At 36.6% G+C, this 25,840-nt stretch overlaps 2 protein-coding genes across 2 annotated transcripts in view; one reads left to right on the forward strand and one right to left on the reverse strand.

Annotated features, from left to right (window-relative positions):
* The first annotated feature begins 4,087 nt into the window (after window positions 1–4,087).
* Window positions 4,088–25,840, forward strand: part of Dhfr (dihydrofolate reductase) — a 216,281-nt gene continuing 194,528 nt past the window's right edge. The window contains exon 1 of the mRNA XM_076857072.2: window positions 4,088–4,617. The gene's annotated coding sequence lies outside the window, so the exon portion shown is untranslated. The remainder of the gene's footprint in view (window positions 4,618–25,840) is intronic.
* The window catches only part of Msh3 (mutS homolog 3), a 188,163-nt gene continuing 175,133 nt past the window's right edge, over window positions 12,811–25,840 (reverse strand). Inside the window, exons 22-24 of the mRNA XM_076857073.2 lie at window positions 24,262–24,391; window positions 15,542–15,713; window positions 12,811–13,195 (exon numbers count right to left, since the gene is read on the reverse strand). Of these exons, the coding sequence (XP_076713188.2) occupies window positions 13,093–13,195; window positions 15,542–15,713; window positions 24,262–24,391 (405 nt within the window). The 3' untranslated portion in view covers window positions 12,811–13,092. The remainder of the gene's footprint in view (window positions 13,196–15,541; window positions 15,714–24,261; window positions 24,392–25,840) is intronic.

Raw genomic sequence — 25,840 nt, forward strand, 5'->3', positions numbered from 1 at the left:
GAGTTACTGTTTACTCCTATAAATTTATTTGATGCTTGGGAGGAAAGGTATTAGAAGGGAAGGGAAGAAGTCACTAAAGAGAATGAGAGTAAGCAGGTAGAATTCAATGTAGGGGGAATAAGGAAATTGAAAAGAAATGAAGAGACAAAAGAAAAAAATAGAAAATTTTTTAAAAAATTTAAAAAAGTAATCAAAAAAATTAAAATTTAAAAAAATAATAAAAAATATTTTTAAAAAATTTAAAAAATAAAATAATGAAAATGAACCCCCCCCCCAAAAAAAATTGAATAAATGCAGTCTTAGAATTTGATTAACTTCTCTTCCAGTAGGTGGAGCTGTGCCAACTGGTCCAAGCTTCTCCTCTCAATACTCGTTAACCAATCACTGTGTAGCAACTCCTCCTCCCAGACTGGGTGGGTCTCCAATCCTGAGTGCCTAGGGCCTTCTCTTGTGTGTAGCCACAATACTGGCTACATGCCAGGTCTGCTGCTCCCGGGAGCCCTATTTTCTTGAATGACTGGGCACACTCTCCCCGTTTGCCATTCCCTCAGACCCTAAGTTTGTGGAGCTTGGGGCTGAGAACCCTCAGTGAATTTTGCTTGCCCTCTGGTAGCCACGCCCCCGGTAGCTGGTGCAAGAGACCTCAGTTGTAAGCACTGTTGGAAGCGGTAGCTGGGGGTTCTGTGCCACGGGTCCCTCACCACTCCTGATTCCCTCCGTCTGACTCTCGTGCTGACGGGAGAGCTGGGAGGGTCCCTTGAGGTTTCCCCGCTGTGTGGAGGGGGGGGGGTTAGGGGGTTACACACTTGTCGCCGCCAGTTTCAATGAAATTATCTCCTCTGCCGCATTCTGGTGATGTCAGTTCTCTGCCATGGTGGTATCCCATGCAAATGGCAACAGTTCATTCCCTTTGCCGGGTGACCAATGCAACGGGTGGGTCCTGACTGGCTCTCCCAAGCCCCATCTCAATCCTGTGGCCACTGCCTATGGAGGCTTGGTTGGTATTAACCTCCGCAGGATCAGGAAAAGCCGAAAAGTTGTCTCAGCGGGATCGGGATCGTTTAGTGCTGAGTCACAGCGGTTTGTCTGCGAGACTCAGGCGAACAGGAACTTGAATTCAGCTGATCCGGGCTCCGTGTGTGTTCTGAGAGGCCCAGACTTTTCGCCCCAGATCCACGTCAGCTCACTCAGCATTGCCTAGTGATCCTGAGCAAACAGCATTTAGACAGTTTACGACTCCCTATGCCCGCGCAGCTGAAGAGGTCAGAGACTTGATCTCTCCGTGCCCGCCACCATGTTGGATCTCCTACCTTGATGTCCTCTGTAGCCCATTGTTCATTCAGTAGCATATTATTTAGTCTCTGATTTTATTTCTTATTTTATCATTTATTTCTAATTTCATTCCATTATGATCTGATAGAATGCAGGGTAGTATCTCTACTTTTTAAAATATTTGCTAAGAGCTGCTTTGTGGCATTGTATATGGTCTATTTTAGAAAGGATCCATGTGTTACTGAGAAGAAAATGTATTCTCTCATTGAAGGATGAAATATTCTATATATGTCAGTTAAGTCTAAGTTATTGATTGTATTATTGAGTTCTATAGTTTCTTTGTTCAGCTTTTGTTTGGAAGATCAATTTAGTGATGAAAGAGGTATGTTAAAGTCCCCCCAAATTATTGTGTTGTGGTCTATTTGACTCTTGAACTTGAGAAGAGTTTGTTTGATGAATGTAGATGCTCCATTGTTTGGGGCATATATATTCATAATTGTTAAGTCTTGTTGGTGTATGATTCCCTTGAGCAGTATGTAGTATCCTTCTTTGTCCCTTTTGATTAACTTTGGCTTGAAGTTTACTTTATTTGATATGAGGATGGAAACCCCTGCTTGCTTCTGCAGTCCATGTGATTGGTATGATTTTTCCCAATCCTTAACCTTCAGTCTGTGGATGTCTTTTCCTATGAGATGAGTCTCTTGGATGCAGCCTATTGTTGGGTCTTTTTTGTTTTTTTTCCCATCCTATCTGCTAGTCTATGTCTTTTGATTGGCCATTAACATTCTGGGTTATTATTGAGACATGATTTGTATTTGCAACCATTTTTGTTTATTTTTGGTATTTAGCATGACTTGGTTTCTCCTTGGATTAGATTTTCCTTTAGTGTAATCTCTCCTTCTGCTGATTTTCATCATTGCTTTTCATTTTCTCTTCTTGGAATATTTTGCTGAGAATGTTCTGTAGTGCAGGCTTTCTTGTTGTAAATTCTTTTAACTTTTGCTTATCATGGAAGACTTTTATTTCATCATCAAATCTAAAGCTTAGTTTTGCTGGATATAAGATTCTTGGTTGGCATCCATTTTCTTTCAGAGCTTGGTATATTGCTCCACAACCTCCTGGCTTTGAGGGTCTGGGTTGAAAAATCTGCTGAGATATGAATTGGTCTCCCCCTATATGTGATCTGATTCCTCTCTCTTGTGCCTTTTAAGATTCTATCCTTATTCTATATACTAGGCATTTTCATTATAATGTGCCTTGGTGTAGATCTGTTGTAATTTTTTACATTTGGTGTCCTGTAAGCCTCTTATATTTGATTTTTCCAATTCGTTCTTCATGCTTAGAAAATTTTCTGATATTAACTCATTGAAGAGATTGTGCATTCCTTTGGTTTGAAACTCTTGTGTCTTCCTCACTCCCAATAACTCTTAGATTTGGTCTTTTGCTGCTTTCCCATAATTCACGGATGTTCTGTTCATGGTTTCTAACTATCTTCACTGTGTGGTCAACTTCATTTTCAAGATTGTATGTCTTCATTATCTGACATTCTTTCTTCCAAGTAGTCTAGTCTATTGGTTATACTTTCTATTGAGTTTTTAACTTGATTTATTGTATCCTTCATTTCAAGGATTTCTCAGTTTTTTTTTTTTTTCAGAGTCTTTCTCTCTCTCTCTTGAAGTAATCTTTTGCTACCTCTATTTGCTCTCTTTTCTCATTGTTGGAGTGATCAATTTTTGCCTGTATTTGCTCATTTAGGTCATTCTTTAATTCACAGATCATTTTAATTATGAACCTCCTGAACTCCTCCTCTGACATTTCACCAACTTCACTATCCATAGGTTCTGTTATTATAGTGTCCTGGTTTGTTTGGGGCACTTTCCTCCCTTGTGTTTTTCATGTTGTCTATGTGCCTTCTTTTCTTGCAGTGTGGAACTGAGATATTACAATTTCTTCCCTGTGTTCTTGCAGTACCCATGCAGATTGTCTGTACCTCACCTTGATGTTGGGCTTCCAGACTCTGCTGGTATCCCTTAATGAATGCTACTGCATCCTAGATCTGGGACATGTGCAAGTTGGAGTGGATGGATCTGGGCCTCTGGGCTTGACCTCTCTTGGTAGTCTGTTGGTCAGAAGGGGCAGTCCTGTGCCAGAGGTTAGGCTCTGGTGGGTGTCTGCCCCACCCGGGGGTGCTGCTGTGAGCCTGGGACCTGCACAGGCTAGTGTAGGTGGATCTGGGCCATGAGCTTGACCTCCAGGGATAGTTTCTCTTTCTTTTTATAATCATTCAACAGAGACTTAAATTCTTTTAGTATAGGGATTTCCCATTATCATTAGCACAATTATTTCCCATAGTGTCTAGTCTTATTCCATTCTCCTAAAATTGCAGAAAGTTTTAATGTGTCATTTTACATATACATCTCAATGTTAATTTTGTACTCACTGTTTAAAGATCTTAATTATTTATGGAAGCACTAACATTTTGTCAAGTCTATATTATGGTAGTGGAAAAATATTCTCATATTTTCCCATACTGACTAGATTTTTTTTTCACTTACTCTAGTTACAGTTCTCCCTTCAATTTTGAATCTACAAGTGGATTGTGTAAAATGTTCTGATTCATGTATTTCATGAATTTAGACATACTTGGCTGAACTCCCCAGGTTCTTTGTTTCTGGAAGGTCAATTCCACAGTGTATTCTTATATTGCACAAACCTTGAGCACTTTCTTGACACCAGATCAATCAGTTGTACTGGTGCTCAGAGTTGCTGCCAAACTCACAGCTCCTTCAAAGTGAAGTGAAGCTGCCACTGTGGACAGGACTGAATAGACGGCTGTGTAATATAAAAGTTGCTGTTTTCCAGGCTAGCCACTGCCCAGGAGATGGCCCAAGACAAAAACTACCCAACAGGAACAACCGTATTAACTGAACCAATCAGCTCTGCCTTCTTTCTTAGTTACTTTTGGTCCTGGGGATTCAACCCTGGGTTTTTGTGTGCCAAGCATGTGCTCTTCCACTGAACTGCACCCCCAGTCACCCAGACCTGCCTGTTTAAGAAAAACAGGAAGAGGACAAAGGGGATAAGAAATTGGAAGGTGAGACAGGAACAGACCCACTTGGAGACAAGGCAGTAAGTACAAGCCACCGGATATCATAAGGTCAGAATACAAGAGGAGCAGAGTCAGCAATAGCAGAAGCAGCAAAAAACAAAGAAGTTGATTCACTATCATGGCAGAAGAGCCACTGAACAGGGAGATAACAGAGCAGCGATGCTGATGAAAGACAACAGACACAGAACTAAGCTGTGTTCTGAAAACAACTACGATTTTTCTTCTTCCAAGTCCAGGTGAGGCTGCTGTTTGCTTTCCTTGTTGATGTATCTTCTAGTGTGTTTCTGTTCTTGCAACTTTAAAAATGTATCAATATTAACTAAGCTTGCAATTTTTCACTTAGATCAATGAACTTATGATAAATGACCATTCTGGAGAGATCATTTTAGTTTAACAAAGTCATAGATAGCTATGGTTGGCCATTTACATGACATTTTATTTCTTCTATAGGGCTGGTCACAAATTGCCTGAATATAATTAGGTATCTTGCAACTGACTACCTAGACTCACCTGCAAGTTATAAATGTATTATTATTATTATTATTATTATTTACATTTCAACTGAATACTTTGAAATCTCTGGTCCTTAACTTTTGTAGAAAGCTGGTATTTTTCACTTGTTCCTTCCTACAATTTCTATCTGCCACAGGAATGGCTATTTCAGGAGCATCTAAGACTGTAATATAGGCTAACCCACTGTTGATTACCATTCATTTACAGAGGGTCTTGTTTGCCTGTTGATTACAAAGCATGAATCAATTCCCAGGCCTATCAACAAACCTTTTCTAGGTCCTGTGAGGGTCTGTAAACAAGTCAAGATGGCGCCTGGCATTTTGCCAGAGGGAGTGGTTTGTGAAGTAACGCCAGCGAGCCATTAAGTGTGAAGATTCCTTATTGGTTGACTGCTGTATCTAGTTTATGTGAATTAAGATAAGCTGTGTGGAATGTATATATACCCCTCCTGTCCTACAATAAACGGCTCCCACTCCTGCTGTATCAATGTACACAAGTTGTTCGTCACCCCCTGGTTATTTTGCTGCAGCCGGACTGCGGCAAGGTCCATCATGTTTTTGTACCTACAGTGAAAGAACATCTTAGAAACCTAGCCTGTATACTGATATCAAAGCTATTGATTACTAGAAAACTGTAATGCTCTAGGTCATTAAGCAGTTAAGTGTGGGAATATTTTTCCTGATAATGTTAAATATTAGTTAGAAATAGGAAATTGGAATATTTCCTGTTAATGTTATATGTTAGTTTGAATACTCTTTAGAACATAGAATAACAGAGTTTATGAACAGTTTGAGGCATTCCTTTAAATCTCGTAACACAAAAATGCAATTTTAAATGCTTGCCTTTGCTTGATATTCTGTTTAAAAGAACTCCAAAGTGTTTGAAGAAATTAAAGGGCCACTATTTATTATTTTCAGAAGTGGCTTCTTCTGATGAATAACAATTTGAAGGCACTACGGTCATGCTTCTCAAGTTTGATTCTTTATCTGCATAGTGATCACTTAGGATACACAGTTTGAAAATAGTGTCTTCCTCTCTGTATTTTCTGCTCAATTTTACTGTGAATATAAAAGTGCTCTAAAAAATACTCCCTTAAATAATCTAAATATATATTCATACCCTCACAAAAATTAACTCAAAATGAACCAATGTAAAATGCATACTATAACATTCGAAGAAGATAACAGAGGAGAAAATCTAGATAATTTTGGGCATGCCAATGAATTTTTTGATATATCAAAGGCATGATCCATGAAAGAATGAATGATGGATTTCATTAAAATTAATAATTTCTACTCTGTAAAGACACTGTCAAGAGAATATGATAAGCCACAGACAGGAGGAAAATGTTTACAAAAGGCATATCTGATAAAGGACTGTTATTCCAGATGTACAAAGAACACTTAAAACTCAACAATAAGAAAACTAACCTGATTGTAAAAATGGGTCAAAGATCTTAACAGACACCTTACCAAAGGATATATGCAAATGGAAAATAAGCATATCACAAGATGTTTCGTGTTATCCTTCACCAGGAAACGCAAATAAAAAGAGATACCTCTGCACACTATTAGAATGGCCCAAATCTGGAACACTGCTAATGCCAAATGCTGGCAAGGACGATAACTCTCATTTACTGCTAGTGGCAACACAAAATGGCACAATCACTTTGGAGGACAGCAGTTTCTTACAAAACTAAACATCCTCTTACCACATGATCTAGCAATTTCATTCCTTGGTATTTACCCAAGGGAACTGAAAACTTATGTCCACACAAAAGCCAGCACAAGAATTAGTATAGCAGCTTGATCCATAACTGCCAAAACTTAGAAACAACCAAGACGTTCTTCAGTAGGTGAATGGATAAACTTGTACTGCTAGACAATGGAATATTATTCATCACTAAGAAGACATGAATTGTCTAACCATGAAAAGACATGGAGGAACTTTAAATGCACAATACTAAGTGAAAGAAGCCAGTCTGAAAAGGCTACATCCTGTATAATTCCAACTATCTGACATTCTATGGAGACAGTGAAAGGATCAGTGATTGCTACTTTAGGGAGAAGGAAAGATGAATAGGCAGAGAACAGGTTTATAGGGCAGCAAAACTACTTTGTATGACACTATCATGGTGGGTACATGTCATTATACAATTGTTCATACCTATGGAATGTACAACACCAAAGTATAGGAGTGAGCACTAAGGTAAACTATGGACTTTGGTTGGTAGCTGTATCAGTGCAGGTTCAACTGTAACAAATATACCACTGTGGTGGTGATGCTGATATTGGAGGAGGCTATGTATGTGGATAAGAAATATATAGAAACTCTCAGTTCTTATTTTTTTCATTTCTAAACATTTTATTTGTGGAATCATCTCCACATTCAATGCTTCCCCTCAAAGGCACATGCAGCTTTATGTGTCTTCTCACTTTCAACTTTGAAAAATGACCTCCACTTTCAGGATACAGAAACTCTCAATTCTTTCCAATCTTTCTATGAATCTAAAATTATTTTAAGAAATAGTCTATTTAAAAAAAACAATAATAAAGCTCTCTGGGCTCTACGGAATCATGGAAAGGGGGATGGACCAAGGAATGGAATTTTTAGCAAATTTCTTTGAAGATTAGGTCATGACCAAGTAGGGAGAGATGAGAAAGGGAAAGGGGAAAGTGATGAAGAAATGAGGACAGAAACTCACATTGACTGATAATTCTATGTCCCAACTCAGAGATTGATTCAACAGTTAGAGTAGGTCCCAGAAATATGCATTAAAAAACCCCAGTGATTCTGATAGAGGGCTGCAAGGTACATCCCAAGACCTACACGGGGGTTCATGGAAGTGGGATAAGGAGCAGGGGCTTGAACCTGAACAGGAGTTAAAATGATACACATTGTTTCTGATACAAGGGGGGAAAAAAAGACTATTGTGAAAAAATATATAGGCTTTTTTTTTTTTTTTTTTTTTTGTACTGGGTATTGAACCTAGGAATGATTAACCATTAAGTCACATCCTAGCTCTATTTTATTTTTATTTTTTTAAATTTGAGAAAGTGTCTCTCTATAGTTTTTAAAAAGATAGCCAAAGGGAATGAAGAAAGGATTTGAACAAAATACAAAACCACTAGGAAAAAAAAAGATTCCTACTCCCGAGCTCAATAAGCATTTCTACAAGAGGCAGCCTTGCTATGTGTCTCATGAAGTCATGGAGGTGCACATTCTTCACCAGGATTTCATGGAAACAGGCAGATGACAAGTTATCTTTGGGGATTCAGTCTCAAAAATAGACTAGGTGGTAAGAAGCTAACACACCAATTAGCAGAGTTGTAGTTTCTAAATTCTACAATATAAAGCACTTACCAAGAACAGGCAAAAAAAAAAAAAAATTGGTGGGTCTTTTGGGGAAAATCAGTTCCTCCAATGGACAAGGAAAATAATGGATTTTTAAAGATATAAAAAAATTATCATGCTAGAGACTGATTAAACAGCATCTGTCATGAGTGTAACTATATAACAGGACACTTCTGAGTAGAAGAGGCTTTTAATAAAAATACCAGCAAACTATGTTAATAAAGCTTCCCTGAGTGTTAATAAACTTAACAATAATCATGGGAATGAATTACAATGTTCTACAGAGGAGCTGGTCTTAATCACAAGGTCAGAAAGCACAGATGGTGCTAATACAGTTTCTTTCTTGCTCCACTCATATTCTTGGTGTGAAAATAGCCAGGAACACTTTTATAATTACACAGCACAGCAGTAATTAATATTGATCTTGGAACTTACAAAAGATCAACATTAATTTGTAGAACACATTGGATTCAGTCTAGTCTTTCTCTGGAATTCACTCAGTGGGCAGTTTCACCAGGCCCCTTACCACCAGGACAACAGGCTCAAACCTGGGACAAATTGTCAGAATATAAAAAAACAAAAAAGTTTTTTTTGTTTTAAGATGGAGTACACTTCTGGGGGCTAGAGTTGTGGCTCTGTGGTAGAGTGCTTGCCTAGCACATGTGAGGCCCTGGGTTCAATCCTCAGCACCACATTAAAAAGATAAACAAATAAAATAAAGGTATTGAGTCCATCTACAACCCCCCCTCCCGGCAAAAAAGAGTATATTTTTTATGGATTTTGAATCCCTAGTAAAATGGTGCCTTGTTAATGAAAAGAAGCATCTTTTCATTGAGTTTTTGACTTGAAAGTGTTTGTTTTTATTTTCTATTTTAACAAATATCTATTGTATGCCATGTCCTAAACAATAGATAAAGTGAGGAGAGATGGAACAAATGATGATCAGCCCAATTTTAAATATTGTGTAGTCATTCGTAATTACTGAGATTAGTGGTTCACAAACCTGACTGCACATTTGAATTACTAGGGGAATTTTAAAAAAACACTACTATATGCTTTATCACATAGAAACTTATATAAAATGTTCACAGATTTAAAAATGGCCTAAAATGGAAATAATCTAAATGATTATAAACCGATGAATGTTAAAAATAAGATGTGGTATGAACACAGAATGAATCAATATAAAGGAATGAAATACTTGTGCTACATGAATGAACATTGAAAACACTATTCTAAGTCAAAGAATTCAAACACAAAAGACCACATATTGTACAATTCCCTTTGTATGAAATGTTCAAAACTGGCAAATCTATAGAGACAAAATGCAGATTAGTGGTTGTTTAGGACCAGGGATCTTGGGGATGAATGAAAAGTGATTGCTGATCACAGGATTTCTTTTCCAGGGTGATTCTCAAACATTCGCAAATTGATTCACAGTTGTACAGCTTTGTGAATAAAGGAAAATCCAATTAATTGTATACACTAAATTGGGAGAATTGTACAGTATGCAAGTTAATGCCAATAAAGCTGTTCAGAAATACTAAGCTTGAGGACTGGGGTTGTGGCTCAATGGTAGAGCACCTGCCTAGCAAATGTAAGGCACTGGTTTGATTCTCAGCACCACATATAAATAAATAAAGGTCCATTGACAAGTAAAAAAAAATGTATTTAAAAAAAAAGAAAGAAATACTAAGCTTGGGTCTAGCCTCCGTTGGTTCAGGTAGTAACTTGGAATCCTGATTTTTTTTTTTTAAATACTGTTTTTAGTTGTAACTGGACACAATAGCTTTATTTTATTTATTTATTTTTATGTGGGGCTGAGGGTCAAACCCAGGGCCTCACACATGCTAGGCAAGTGCTCTACTGCTAAGCCACAACCCCAGCCCTGAAATCATGATTTTAATACTTCGCACAGGGAACCACTGAGATAGAAGAATAACTCAAATGCTTAGGGCTTTACATTTTTTCTTTAAAAATTTTAAAATGAACAGTTTTCATTTTCCTTTCCTTCTCTTTTTAAAATTATGAATTATAGTCCTATGGATTTAAAAATATTCTTGTAGTAGTTATTAGTAGCTATAAGTGCTATGGTTTGGATCTGAAGTATCCCCCAAGATTCATGTGTTGAAAGCTTGTTCCCCAATAGCAATGTTCAGAGGTGGAGCTCTGGGGAAGTGACTGGCTCATGAGGGCTCTGGCTTCATTGGTGGATTAATTCACTGATGGTATTAATAATTGGATGGCATTATGGGGGAGGTAGTGGAAGTGTTAGGAGGTGGGGTCTTGCTGGCAGTAGGTCTCAGGGGAGCATGCCCTAGGAGGGTATTTCTTGTGTGGAACACCTTCCCCTGTTTCCTGTCTGCCAAGAGCTGAGCAGTTTTCCTCCACTATAACCTTCTGCCACTGTGTTCTGCTTCACCTCAGGCCCAAAGCAAAGAAGTCAGCCAACTGTGGATGGAAACCTCTGGACCTGTGTGCTAAAATAAAATTAATTCCCCACCTTTAAGTTTTTCCTCATGTATCTGTCACAGCTACAAAAAGCTAACACAATGAAAATATTTTAAAAACAGTAAGCACGGATAGCATTGATGAGAGATGAAACAGCAGGAAGTCAAAGTTGAAACTGGTTAAAAATGCTTGACTTTTCCTTTTTCCCTTTCCTCTTCTGTCTGTCTCCTCTCTTTCTCGTGGTTATGAGATTGAACCTAGAGCCTTGTGTATGCTCTACCACTATAGCCCCAGCCTTGACCTTTTTCTTATTTGATTTTGGGGTTACTGAACAGACGGGTCTATGTTTAGGTTTTTGAGGATCTGGTGGTTGTAACTGTACAATGATCAGTTTTTAACTTGTTATTTAGTGGCTAAAAAGAACCAAGTCACTGAATATATCATTTCCAATTTACTTTCCTTTGTACACTAGCCATCAGCCTCAGTCTGAAGTATTGAGGACACTTAGCTTCCAGGCTCAATGCTCCTACCCAAGTCTGAGAGAATATGACTCCTGGCAATACACTCCAACCCCACTCCCACGAATGTTCGTTATAGCCAACATTAGAACTGCTGCTCTGAAGTCAGGTATCTTGAACACAGACTCAATGGACTGCAGCTTTCCTGTGCATCTCCATGGCATGTATGTAGTCTTTATGACAGGGATTCAGTGTAATCTTCAGTAACTGGCGTGGAGCAGGGCCTGATCTACTTCGAGCTGGCAGGCTGATATCCTGCTTCATGCTGGAAAATCCAGCATGTGAAACCTGCAATGTTTCACCCTGTCAGCTGCCAGACAGTGTGCACTGCCACTGCTCCTGGTATTCCTGTCTGTTTGAATGCTGATGCTGGCCTGAACCCTGGCCCAGTCAGAGGCAGAGTTGTTCCCAAATGTCCACTTGGACATTACTAGTGACTGACTGTCCCTGCATGTCCCTCTGGCATGTGTATGAGATGGCTGGATTCAACTCTTTTTCTCTCTGGCCTGACAGTAAAGTTATAACAGTATCTTTTAAATCTTGTTAGAAATAATGTAAAACATTCACAGTCCTATCGAGTATTGAAATCATCTAGTGCTTTTTAAAATTTGAAGAATACATTTTAACTTGACTCTAGTTTGAGAAATTTTTGATAATTTCACTACACATTAGTATTTCTGGAGGGGTGGAATCAACCAAGGAACAGCATTCCCTGACTCCAAAGGTTGGGAATTGGAGAGTTAAAGTGAGAGTGACTAAAAAGAGGCAACAAAAACACTCTTGTCAGTTGATAGACACTGTATTGACTCTTGAGTCTGGGGTCTCTGTTAGGGTCACTGTCATTAACAATCTAGAAAAGGTTAAGGTATGCTCAATAAATGTGGGGAAGAAATTTAACTGAGCAGGAATAACAAATGGGTGGGAAATAGTATGGAGAGCCTTTACACGAATTACATATTTAGAAACCAAAAGAACACATGGATATGAGAAGCCAGATTGTAAGTGCTGAAAAAAACCCAGGGACATAGTTGAGCATGTGTCACCCTAATCTGGCAGGGAGGGAGTGTTACTGTGAATCAAGAAAGCTATACAATTCAACACTAAGGAGCTCACATGAGTGTTATATCGGTTGACCGAACAATAATAAGCAACATAAGCAAGTTCTGTTCTAAATATTGCTTTGTTATGAGCAGCAACCATGGTTTCACAGTTAAATCTAAAAAATGACAACTGAACAATGTCTGAATTCAATAGGATATACCATAATCTATAGCAAGTATTCATTAAACATTTATTACTTGAATGAATGACAAAGTAATTTCATCCAACAATCTTAAGACTAACTACAATGTTTAACTCTTTACATCTCATATGTTCTTATTCTTTCTGTACTCTGTGCACTAGTTTCTAAAAGCTTAGAAGTTCTATTTCTTATCAAAACTGCTTATGTTCATGATGAATAAACTGGTGGCATTATAAAATTATTTTAGTTCAAAAAGAAAGGTAGATTTCTGCCAGATTTACCCTGTTGCCAATTATCTGAAATGAAACAAGTAGAAATTTGAATTAAAATTTTGTATCACTCTCCAAATGTTCATGTATTCAGTTCTACCACTGTAGACTTTATTTACTTTATTCTAATTTTCATACGGAAGCCTTAATATTCAAAAGTGTTTATCCTTCAAAGATGCAGTAGGTCAGAAACCTGAAAAACACTTTCTTCACAAGAGGAAGAAGTCTGCTTCCCAAGGAATATGCCATGGTCATGATTCCATGCTCACATGTCACACAAAGACGGGCTGTTACTGGAAAGTTATTTTGTTTGGTTTGTATTTTTAATTCTTTTTTTTGTTCAAAAAGTAGTCTTCATTTCAATCAGGAAGTCTGTATTTCTTCCATTTCAAACTCATCTGTCCACTGTTGAAGGTCTTTTGCATTGTGGGTCGTCCATAATTTTGCAAAATACTTTAGTCTTTTCCTGGAGAAAAAAACAACATACTTAATTTAGAAATGAAATTGTCGGGGACAATACATCTCATGGAAAGCTAAGAAAAACCTATGCCATTATAATACCAAGCAGGCTCCATGTTAGGCAACTGTGTCAGCACCAACCTTGCAGAGCTGCTGCTGTAATAAGGAATTGAAGTTATAAATCACCACTGCCTCCATGTGACCTTCTACAATCCCTCCCTGCAGAGAGGGGACAGTGTAACTTCCTCCCCTCTTAACTCTGCCAGAGGGGGACTGTGTGTGTGTGTGTGTGTGTGTGTGTGTGTGTGCGAGCGCGCTTATCTGTACCTGACAACAAAAGCACTCCTGCTGAGAGTTCCAAAAGTGGAATTGATTTAATAAAATAAAGCTGGCTAATGAAAGAGGAAAATGTCAGCATTACTGAGACTTAAATTTTTCCTGCAGAACAGCAACCCAGTTAAGTATTCAGCATCTGGAGCTGGAGAACCTGAGTTCCAGTCACTGCCCCATCTCCAATTAGGTGTGTGACCCTGGGTCAATTCTTTCCCTCACTTGGCTTCATTTCTCTAAACTACCCAACTCACAAGGTTGTCACAGGGTTTAAGTGAGTTAATGTACATAAAGCAATAAGAACAGTAATGAGTGAGTGTCCAGGCTGCTACAAATGACTGTTGACACTTGTCTCTGCACACAGTAACCATTCAATATATATTAACTACTGTAAAAACTCCACAGGAAGGCACAAAATTTCAGCAAAAAGGCAAGACAAATAGTGTCCAGATAAATTATCTGATTTATTTCAATTTAATTCTTTCAATAATTCTCTGATCTTATCAAGATAACTTTATAAATGCCTCACACTAGTCAGAAGAGTGAAAATATTTATAAGCAATGTGTGAATTTTCTTGCTTTTGCTTTATAGGCTATGTAGAAAGCAACAAATATAAACTAAATATTGCCAGCTTGTACATGTATCCTTTGTGGCACAGCTTTCTTTAGGGAAAAAAACAATAATAACAAAGATGACAAGAAAGAATTTAGAATTTGCAGATGATTAAAGGCTAAGTTTATTTTTAAATTCTCATAGATTAAATCTGCTCTCTGGAAAACTTTTACATTAATTTGCCTTGTAACAGAAAATGATTGAAACCACTGATGCCACTTTGCTTTTGAACTGGCATTATGGAAATTATCTAGAGAGAGTGTCAACAGAGAAGGCTAAGTGTCATTTGCAGCATTCCAGTATTCTGGACTTGGTCAACACAACCATCACACCATTACAAGGTATGCAGAACCAGGGGAGGGAAATGGAGAGAGAAGCTGATTGCACTGCACAACTCCACTTCAGAACAGAAGTTAACAACTGTTCTTTAATTTTCAACCAATACTACATATAATAATAATTCAATACTGACATATGGTAAAGAGTTCCAGAATTAATTAATATGCTTGGAGTGTAACACAGGGACCACTGGTGGCCAACCAAGACTTTCTATTTGATCAACAATCTTGTCTACTCATGGTCATGTGGCTATCAACCAGGGCAGTATTGTCCTGTCCCCAGCAGATGACACTCTCCAGGCAAAGTAGAGGCACAGGAGCAGGAGGACAGGGAGCTTATGTTGTTTTACAATTTATATTTAGGATACAAAAGGCTATAATATGCTATTTACTAATATGATATTTTCTTAGAACCATTTCCCTTCTGAAGTATAAACAGGTATATATTAAGATTAACTTATATACTGACTACCTACTAGCTGGGTATCAAGGGTGAAAAGGTAGAAAACATTCACATAAGCATTTTAGGTGACAGAAGCCAGCTTACAATGAAAAATTTGTCATAACAATTCCCCAAACAAGTGAAATGTGGATACATGGTGAGTCCATGATCACATAATACTATTATTTTCATTCATATTCTGACAAAATTCTTCATTTTTAAATGTAATCATTGCCTATCTGAATGAAATCTATGAATAAAAAAAGTCCTCTGTGGTTTTGAATATTGAAGTTTCTTTCAGTAACTGTATAGAATTGAATGCTTTTAGCAGCTAATACGTTGTCATACATAGAGTTAACTTAATTCTTCAGGGAAATGACTGAAAAACAATGTTGCACCTTAATCAAAAACGGATTGATCAATAAAGATAAACTGAAAATGATAAACATGGACTGAATTCACCTGAGTTTTGCCAAGAACTGTTTTCACTTCATTGTAATTAAATATTTGAAAATCTTTGAAGATGTGCTTAAAAGCAGATCTGATGTTAACTTTACAGGATAATCCTTTTCTTTGGGCAACTTGGAAGGTTTCATTATAAACCAAAAACTGCAGCACAAATATTCTGACCTTTTCACATTTACTAATTCTTCAAGTTCTTTTGACTTATAAGCTGCTTTCTTTAAAATTTCTCCAGGAACATCTGCTAGTTTAGCCACATTCAGTCCATAACTCCTTGCTGCAATTCCTCTGGTTATTTGATAAAGAAAAGTGACAAAATCAGGCACTTGTTCTTCTTCACCTATGGGAAAAAAACAAACCAGAACAAAACAAGAGGTGATCAAAATCACACCAGAAAATTGACATAGTAGGGGACAAAAGAAGACATGTGAGTTCTTATAATTTTATTCTATTAAAATTTGCAACCTATACACTCAGAAAAATGAGAGATTATACCCCATATGATTCAAATGTATGATATGTCAAGATCATTATACTCTCATGTGTAACTAATTAAAACAGAAAAACAAACAAAACAAAAAAAATTTACAATCTGAAAAAGAATCTATTGATCCTAGCCATTTACTAGGTACTTTAATCAATTTTACATATCTAGAAAAATGGTAAATAGTGTTTTAAAAATGTTTTTGCATTTAAGGCCCTCGGGTTGTGCCTAGCACCGGCAAGGTGCTGGATTCTATCCTCAGCATCACATAAAAATAAATAAGTAAAATAAAGGTATTGTGTCCAACTACAACTAAAAAATTTTTTTAAAAAAATGTTTTTGCATTTAAGATCTTTATTCACTTAAAACAATTTTTAACAATTATTTGTTGCAAAATTTTAATTGAACTTCTATATCAAAAAACAATGGTTTTGATACATGATACAACATAATTTCTTTCTCCTTTTAAAACAGATAAGGAAATATTACATGTTGCATAACCTAAATAATGAGACTGAAAAGTTCTGGTTTATTAAATATTCTGATTGCCCAAGAGATATACATACTGAAGTGGCGGCTGTTGAGTACTACCTAGATCCCACTTAGGACTGAAGAGTTTATGCCCCAGCTATCATTAGCCAGGAAGATTGTTAGCCTGCAACCCTATCTTTGGGCCTCTTTAGGGGAATGACTGCAGCTGAAGAGAGCTGCTCCACTAAGGGTACACTCCTTTCTTGGGGCAGTGGGCATCCAATAACTGGCTGCTATAGGGATAGGCATGTAGCCTCTAACATGGCCACTAAAGATTCCTGTCTTCTAGTGTTCATGTCCTTGTGTCATTCTCTCCCTTTGAGTGTGGGCTGAACCTACTGACTCACTTCTAACAAACAGAATATGATAAAAAGTGATAGGCTATCACTGTAGAAATTAGGTGACACAACACTGCCCTCTGTCTTGGCCGCTCTTACTTTCTTGCTTCTTTGAGGAAAGCCAGCTACTATGTTGTAAGTTGCTCTGTGAAGAAGCTCACATGCAAACTACTCTCATCAGTAGTCAGTGAGGGACTACCAACAGCCATATGGGTGAGCTTACAAGTAGATTCTGCATTCTGAGGCTTGCCAAAAGCTGTAGGAGGCCTGGGAAGCCATTTACCTCATCAAGGCTTCCAGTGACTCCTGTCCTGAGCTGTATCTTGATGTAGCTTTCTGAAAGACCTCAGAGGTGCTCAGTTAAATTGCCCCTGGATTCTAACCATGAAAATGAAGAGATGATAAATGTGTGTCGTTGTTTTAAGCCACTATATGATTTATTATACACTGTTTTCAAATTATTTCAAACTAATAAAGCTAACTAATGAAGGGTATATAAAGACCTTGCCCTATAACTCTAAGGTGAGGTAATTCCTAAGGACCATCCCAGCCTCCGAGCTCTCTGCTGAGTTTTCTAAAGCCTAAGACCCAACCCTGCACAATACTTCTCAGTCTTGCCCTCTGGGTTGATCATGAGGACATTCTCCAATAAAATTCCTGAATGCAAACCTCAGAATCTGATTCCCAGGAAACCCAGTGTGTCACACAAATACATACGCATGAATTTAAAACTTTTAAAGAACTGGGATATAATGAAGTACAATAATATGAAGATAAAACTGCACACAGTTTAATCTTTGTTAAACTTAATGCACTTCAGGATTATGCAGCTTTTTAAATAAAATTCAGTATAACTGTATTGTGTGGCAAAAATGTCCAAAACGGACCCAATTTATAATGATTTTGTGACCCTAGCACTGATTATAAGCTTATCAAGAGCTTTTTCTTATTTCATTTGTCAAATGTGTATGCTTTTATTTTTTCATCACTAAAGGGGGAAAAAAAAGACCGAACACAACAGTGAAAAAATACAATGGAATTTTCCTTATCCTCCTCCAAGAATTCGGCAGCAGACAAATAATAGCTTTCTAAGAGTGGCTGCTAGAAGTGGGAGTTAAAAAGAATACTGATGTGCTCAGGAGTACACAGACTCCAACATGTATTACAAACCACTAAAAATAACATTTGCTTCAAATGAAACTTAAGGAACACAAAGAACAGGTGAGGAAGTGGGTGGGGACAGATTAGGGAAGACACATGTATGCAGAAACCAGTGTCTGCAAACCTGGATGCTTGTGTTTCACTTTGATACTCACAAGACGAATAGTAAAGTGAACAGTAGCAGGCCACCAAAAGAAAGCAAAATGTTTTTTGGTGTAGTCCTTCAAAATTCTGAGTGAAAATGACTTTCAATCTCAAGTTTTAGCCCTCGCTGAATTATAAATTAAATATGAAGGTATAATGGAGACATTTTCATTTATACAAAGTCTGAAAACCTATTCTATCTCTAGACACACACACACACACACACACACACACACACACACACATATACACACAGACATGTTATACAATAGCTATAAACCACAGCTAAATTATATAATATATTATACTGTCCTAATGCCTTCCTTCACATACCTCAGCACAAACTAAATCTTGTCATCATATGCTGGTCTCCACCATAGTATTAACTACTGTAGTTCTCACACCAGGTAAAGAATGTGGCCATTTTTAATCACCTCGGGGACCTCTTTTCATTATGTTTTGCCTCAAGACTCCTTTATTCTCCTTGAGTGGAGGTGTGTGTGTAGGATGGAGACATAGAGGCAGAGGGAACCAGGGAGGAGAGAAGATAAATAAAAACAACTCATTTCTTTATAACCTCACAACAAAAGTTCGTGGTGAGGACTCTACTGATGAGCTATGCCCCTTTCTAAAGTGGATATTTTGAAAACAGATTTGGTTCTTTTTAGAATTAATGAATGTAATAATTCAAGTTTCTGCTTATTATAAGAAAATAGCAATATTTATTTTGAAGCCAAACTTCCTTAAAAGTTATTAAAAAGATGTGTGCTGATGATCAAATAATTCCTGAAGACACTTTTAGGATAGATTCACAAAAATTTAAAGATAGATAAAGTTAGCTGACTTGTCTAAGATTTTATAGGTTGCAATAGACAAAAACACAGGTTTCCATTACTTTATCTACCACATCAACAGAAATAGGGAACATCTTAGAAGCCATTTAAAAGAAACTTTGGGAAACTTTCCTGATGACTTATGGAAGGACCTCTAACTTAGGACTAACAGGCTAACAGATGAAGCATAGATATAGCCAGGAGCAATACTGGAAGGGAACAATAAACCTACCTTCAAAATTCTGAGTGAAAATTACTTTTAACCTCAAGTGTAGCCCTAGCTCAATGACAAATCAAATATGAAGGTACAATGAAGACCTAAAACCTATTCCACCTCTAAAAAAATAAAAACCCTGATATTAGCATAAGGAATTAGCTCCATGACCATTTAACTCAGGGGTTAGTGTCCTCATATCCAGCTCCAAATGTTGATCCTGACTAATCTAGGCAATTCAAAGTCATTCTTGCAATCCTCACTTGTAAGGACTGGCTTAAGAATAGGAAAGACAGAGTGGTTATACCAATTTGCAGTGCCACCAGCAATGTATGAGTGTACCTTTTTCTCCACATCCTCACCAACACTTATTGTTGTTTGTATTCTTGATAAATGCCATTCTAACTGGTGTGAGATAAAATCTTAAGAGTAGTTTTGATTTGCATTTCTCTAATTCCTAGTGAAGTTGAACTTTTTTTTAATATATTTGTTGATTGATTGTATATCTTCTGTGATGTTGTCAGTTCAGTTCCTGAGCCCATTTATCAATTGGGTTACTTATTCTTTTGGTGTAGAGTTTTTTAAGTTCTTTATATATCCTGGAAATTAGTGCTCTATCTCATGTGTTGTAAAGATGTTCTCCTACTCTGTGGGCTCTCTCTTCACGTTGTTGATTGTTTCTTTTGCTGAGAAGAAGCTTTTTAGTTTAAATTCATCCCATTTATTAATTCTTGATTTTATTTCTTGCACTTTAGGAGTCTTGTTAAGGACCTAATCAACATGATAAAAATTTGGGTCTACTTTCTCTTCTATTAGGCGCAGGTCTCTGTCAAATTCCTAGGTCCTTGATCCATTTTGAGTTGAGTTTTGAGCAAGGTGAGAGATGAGGGTTTAATTTCAGTTTACTACATATGGATTTCCAGTTTCCCTAGCACCATTTATTGAAGAGGCTATCTTTTCACTAACATATGTTTTTGGCACCTCTGTCAAATATGGGATAACTGTATTTATGTGGGTTTGTCTCTGTGTCTTCTATTCAGTATCACTGGTCTACTTTGGTGCCAATACTATGTTGTGTTTGTTACTATCGCTCTGTAGTATAGTTTAAGGTCAGGTATTGTGGAAGCCTCCTGCTTCATTCTGCTTGCTCAAGATTGCTTTGGCTATTCTGGATCTCTAATTTTTTAAATGAATTTCATGATTGCCTTTTCTATTTCTATGAGGAATGTTGTTGGGATATTAATTGGAATTGCATTAAATCTTTATAAGGTTTTTGGTAGTATGGCCATTATGACAATATTAAGTCTGCCTATCCAAAACCATGGGATATATTTTGATCTTCTAAGATCTTCTTCAATTTCTTTCTTTAGTGTTTTGTAGTTTTCATTGTATAGGTCTTTCATCTCTTTTGTTAAATTGATTTCCAAAATTTTTTTTTTGAGGCTATTGTGAATGGGGTTGTTTTCCTAATTTCTCTTCCAGAGGGTTCATCACTGATGTATATAAATGTATTTGATAAAGAAACTGTGTTATATATACACAATGGAATATTACTCAGCATTAAAAGAGAATAAAATGATGGCATTTGCAGGTAATAGATGGTGTTAGAGAATATCACGTTAATTGAAGTAAGCCAATCTTAAAAAACCAAAGGCTGAATGTTCTCCCTGAAAAGTGGATGCTGATCCATAATGAGGGAAGCGGGCACCATGGGAAAAATGGAGGAACTCTGACTGGGCAAAACAGAGGGAGGGGTGGGGACACGGGGGTAGGAAAAATGATGAAATGAGATGGATATCATTACCCTAGGTACATGTATGACTGCACATATGGTGCAACTCTACATCATATACTACCAGAGAAATGAAAAGCTGTGTTCCATTTGTGTACAATGAACCAAAAGATACTCTGCTGTCATGTACAACTAATTAGAACAAATTAAAAAAAAGAAATGAGGGGCTGGGGTTATGGCTCAGTGGTAGAATGTTCATCTTGCATGTGTGAGGATTCCATCCTCAATGCTACATAAAAATAAATAAAATAAAAGTATTATGTCCATCTACAACTAAAAAAAATATATAAAAAAGAAATGAAATATTTTGTGCTGTATTGAATGTGACAGTAGAGAGAAAAAATAGTTTGTATTTTCATTTACAAGTGCTCAATGTGGTTATGTTCTTGTTATTAAGTGATGTGCATTGATGCACACTTGTTTGGAAATGAGGTATAATCATGTCTACAACTAACTCTTAGATGGTTCAAATAAGGGGCAGCTTTGACTTCTCTTTCACTCAGAGCTGCTCCCTTCATCTGGTCGTAAAGCTCCCTTTTCCTTTCTCTTTCTTACCCTCAATTAAAGCTTTGCCTGAATAGTTGTGCAATAAACAAACAAACAAACAATAACAACAAAAGAATAGAAAAGACAGAACAAATCTACCAAAATTTTCCTATATATATGAAAATACCTAAATGAAACCCACTGTCATGCTCACCCACAAGAATTGGGTCCTAATTAGAATAAGAGATATCCTATGCTTACATAATTTTATTAAAGTGGATTCTACTATCAAAATAACTAAGAAGAACCAATTTAAAAAAAAAAAAAAGAATGAAGATGTATCATGGTGCAGTGGCACTTGCCTATAATCCCAGCATCTCAGGGAGGATGAGGAAGAAGTATTGTAAATTCCAGCCTCAGCAATTTAGGGGGACTCTGCCTCAAAACAAAAAATAAAAAGGCCTAAGGGTGTAGCTCAATGGTACAGGGTCCCTGGGTTTAATCTCCAGCACACACACACACACACAAAAAAAAAACAAAAACAAAAAAAACAAAACGATAATGAAGATGTGATTCAATTCTGAAATGGGATGGGACAATTATGAGATAATAAAAGGCAACTCAGAAAAAGTTCCTTCATTTCTAAGAGTCATAGGAGGGGCTGCTGGTGTAATTCAGTGGCAGAGTGGGTGGTTAGCACGCAAAAGGCCCTGGGCTTAATTTCCAGCATATCAAATAAATACAACTAAATTAAAATTAAGTAAAATTTAACAATTAAAAAATAAAATAATAAGATAAAATAGAAGAAATGGTAGCTCCTTCTCCTTTGGTGAACATGGTCAATTCTGGATGAGATGCCTAAAAGAGTTGCAGCAATCTTGCCACTAGTCTGATTATGGAGTCAGCCAGGCAAAGAAGACAGCCTAGAGAACTGCAAAGAGGAGGAACAGGGAGGTCCTATGTTTCTCAGAGGATCCTGTAATGTGAGATTACATAGAGTATCATCTTTTGTTTGAGCCACTATGAGTCCACTGTGTTGCTCCTTGCAATCAAATGCACAGAAGGGAGGGTTAGAGAACTCCCAGGACAAAGGCAGCCTTAGGACAATAGCTGTGCGGCAGGCCCAGAAAGCAACTTGTTCAAATGAATAGGAGGACAAAGCACTCCAGCAGGAAGGACTCCAGCAGGAAAAATAGATTCAATTATGTGGGAAAATGTGTAGAGAGACATTTTACAAAGCTATTGGAGAGTAGAAGAAAATTCAGCTACAGACTCAAAGAAAACAACAAAACACATAAATAGAAATGAAGCAATTCTTATCTTTAAGAAAATAGAAGCCTTTAAAAGAAAGAAAATGTACTTTTCTTCCATACTTGGCTCAGCAGTAGACAATATTTCTTCTGCAATAACAGTTAAAACAACATACATGAATGAAATAGAAAAAATGTGGAACGACTATATTGGAGGGGATCAGAGGAAGGGAAGGCTTAGTCCCAACTAACACAATGAGAGTTCCATCAATTATGTGTCAAGCTGATGGATTAAGGGATAGAAAACATGTAAATTATTTAGAAATATGACAGAATTGGAAGAATGAGTTCAAAGGCCTTGGACTTGGGTTGGGGGGGCCATGGAGTGAAGGGACAGAAACTTGTTAGCAGAAGCCTTTACTATCATTTCATTTTAAGAATTATGCTCATGGATAAGCTTTTAAATCAATAAAATAAAATACCAGAACATTTAAGGGGAAGGGATAATGCTCTAGGTTAGCAGTCAGTTCACATCAAATGCTTAGTGGCACTGATTTTGCTTCTTCCCTGTTGGTGAACTTTATTTTATTTGTCTCATGGGTTTTAGCTTATAAGTCTTCTTCTGTCATATTGGATGCAGATTAATAGATCTGAAACTACTTCCATGAGAGAATTTATGATGTGTTTTTCAAGTCTGCCTGGTGGTAAAAGGCAGGAATTGTCTAATATTAAATTTATCTTAGGTCCAGTACTTTGTTTTATTTGGGCCAGTTGCCTGATTTCTTTTTCAGGTTTGTTCTTATTACTTTTCCAAAATAAAATTTGGACTTTGGAGTATCTTGGATAATGGAAAATCCATTATAGTTCCCCAATTTTGCAAAGCACCACAGGCCTGACAGCTTAAAAAAACTACTACTAGATAGGAAAAAATATACATATGTTAAAGCCTACTAGATTACTTAAGGAACTTGAATTTATTTCTACTAGCTAATGATGTTCTTTTTCATAAAATGTCTCATTTCTGTGACAGTAGCAATAACTGCAAAGTCCAGAAAAAATACTGTAGATCCCCTGCTGGAGAGCTGGCAGAGTGAAAGTAAAGAGGACCTGGAAGTAAAAAACATGGATTCTAGGCTGTTTAGCTTCTACCTATATGGCTGACATGAACAAGCTACTTTACCTGAATGAGATTCAGTTTCCTTATAAAAAAATTAATTACATGTCCAGTATAGGATATAGTCCTTAGTGAGTAATTAATGTTAAATAATAGTTTGAGGAAAATACTAGTTATTTTTGAAAGCGACTAATAATATTCTGCACTCGACTATCAAGGCATCTTTCCTGGGATGGTAAGAATCATGTAAGAATGTAAGGAACAAAGAGGAACCTTAATGTCACCTTCATCTTTAACCATCACATCTGGTAGAAGAGTTGCCACTTCATGAGGAGGATCAGAAAAGAAATCAAAGATAACAAATAAAAAAATACATACTTTGCTTGACCCAAAGCTCAGAGGAAATGATTTTGGACAAGTGCTATTTATAACTGACATTCATAACTTTCATTATTAATAAACAGTAAGTTCATATTCCTATAAAATATGAGTTATCAAACATGAAAACCAGTATTATACCTACTGCAGGATTATCTCATACCTGGATCCTGTTGGCTTTCGTCCTCACTGACCAAGAATCCCATGTGGTAATTCCCCACCTGTTGTGCATAACTTTTTTCTAGTTCACAAACTGGTGGATAATGAGTGACAAACAGGGTTAAGGATTTCACCTAGAGCAATAAGATATATAGTAAGTGTTATTTTATTTTTAAATTTTACTTTAATTAAAGCTTTTCTTCAATATTTTTGGAAAAATTTCAAATTTTCATAAAAATTGCAAGAAAATACAATATAGTCTTTATCTAAACATCTAATTGTTAATAGTTTGTCATATTCCCTTCCTTCCTTTCTCCCTAAAGACACACACACACTTCTTCCTGAACCATTGAGAATTAGTTGCAGACATGATCCCTAAAAACTTACATTTATCTTCTAAGAACAAAAACAGTTTAATATATAACCAGAATAAAATTATTACACTCAAGAAGCTTACTATTATAAGACATTTAGTCCATATTTTCCCCTGAATGACCCAATAATGCTCTTTTCCATCCTTTTTTTGTCTTTTATAACATTAACACTAATAAGTAATTATAGCAAAGTGGCAGTATATAAGTTTATACACAAAAAGTCAACTGCTTTCCTACGTATCAGCAATGAAGAAGTAAATTTTTAAAACAACAAATATAATAACATTTACATTAGTACTCCCAAAATTAAATACTTGGGTAAAAAAATCTAACAAAATATGTACTAGATTTACATGACAGAACTATTTAACTCCAATGAAATAAAAAAAAAGCTAGATAAATAGAAGATAAATCACATTGGTAGGAAGACGCAAAACTGTCAAGATGTCAGTTCTTCACAACTTGATAAAGATTTAATGCAATAGCAAACAAATTCAGATAAGATATTTTGTGGATATCAGCAAATTATTCCTAAAGTATACATGGAGAGGCAAAAGAACCTGAATAACCCAGTATTAAAGAACAAAGTTGAAGGACTGATGCCATTCAACTTTGAGATTTACTATAAAGTTAACAGTAATCCAAATATTGTAGTAGGGCTGGGGTTGAAACTCAATAGTAGAGCAATTGCCTAGTGTATGTGAGGCATTGGGTTGATTTTTAGCATTGCATAAAAATAAGTAAATTAAATAAAGTTAAAACAACAACAACAACATTGTTGCAAAGGTGAAAAAATTAGACAAATTGGCCAATAAAACATTAATAGTCTAGAAATCGATCCTCCTGGATAGAGCCAACTGATCTTTAAGAAAGTGGTAAAACCAACACAATGAAACAACGATATTCCTTTCAACAAATGATGCTGGAATAACTGGATATCTACATGCAAAAGATGAACCAAGACACAGATATTACACAAAAATCAACTCAAAATCAATCACAGACCTACATGTCATACACAAAACTATAAAACTCCTAGAAGATAACATAGCAGAAAAAGTCCAGATTGGGTTTAGCAATAACTTTTTAGATAAAACAGCAAAGCATGATTCATGAAGGAAAGAATTGAAAAGCTAGACTTCATTAAAATTAAAATATTCTGTTCTGCAAAAGACAATGAGAAGACATGGCAGACTGGGAGAAAATACT

Source organism: Callospermophilus lateralis, chromosome 5 (genome assembly GCF_048772815.1).
Source record: "Callospermophilus lateralis isolate mCalLat2 chromosome 5, mCalLat2.hap1, whole genome shotgun sequence".
In the NCBI taxonomy this organism is placed as follows: Eukaryota; Metazoa; Chordata; class Mammalia; order Rodentia; family Sciuridae; genus Callospermophilus; species Callospermophilus lateralis.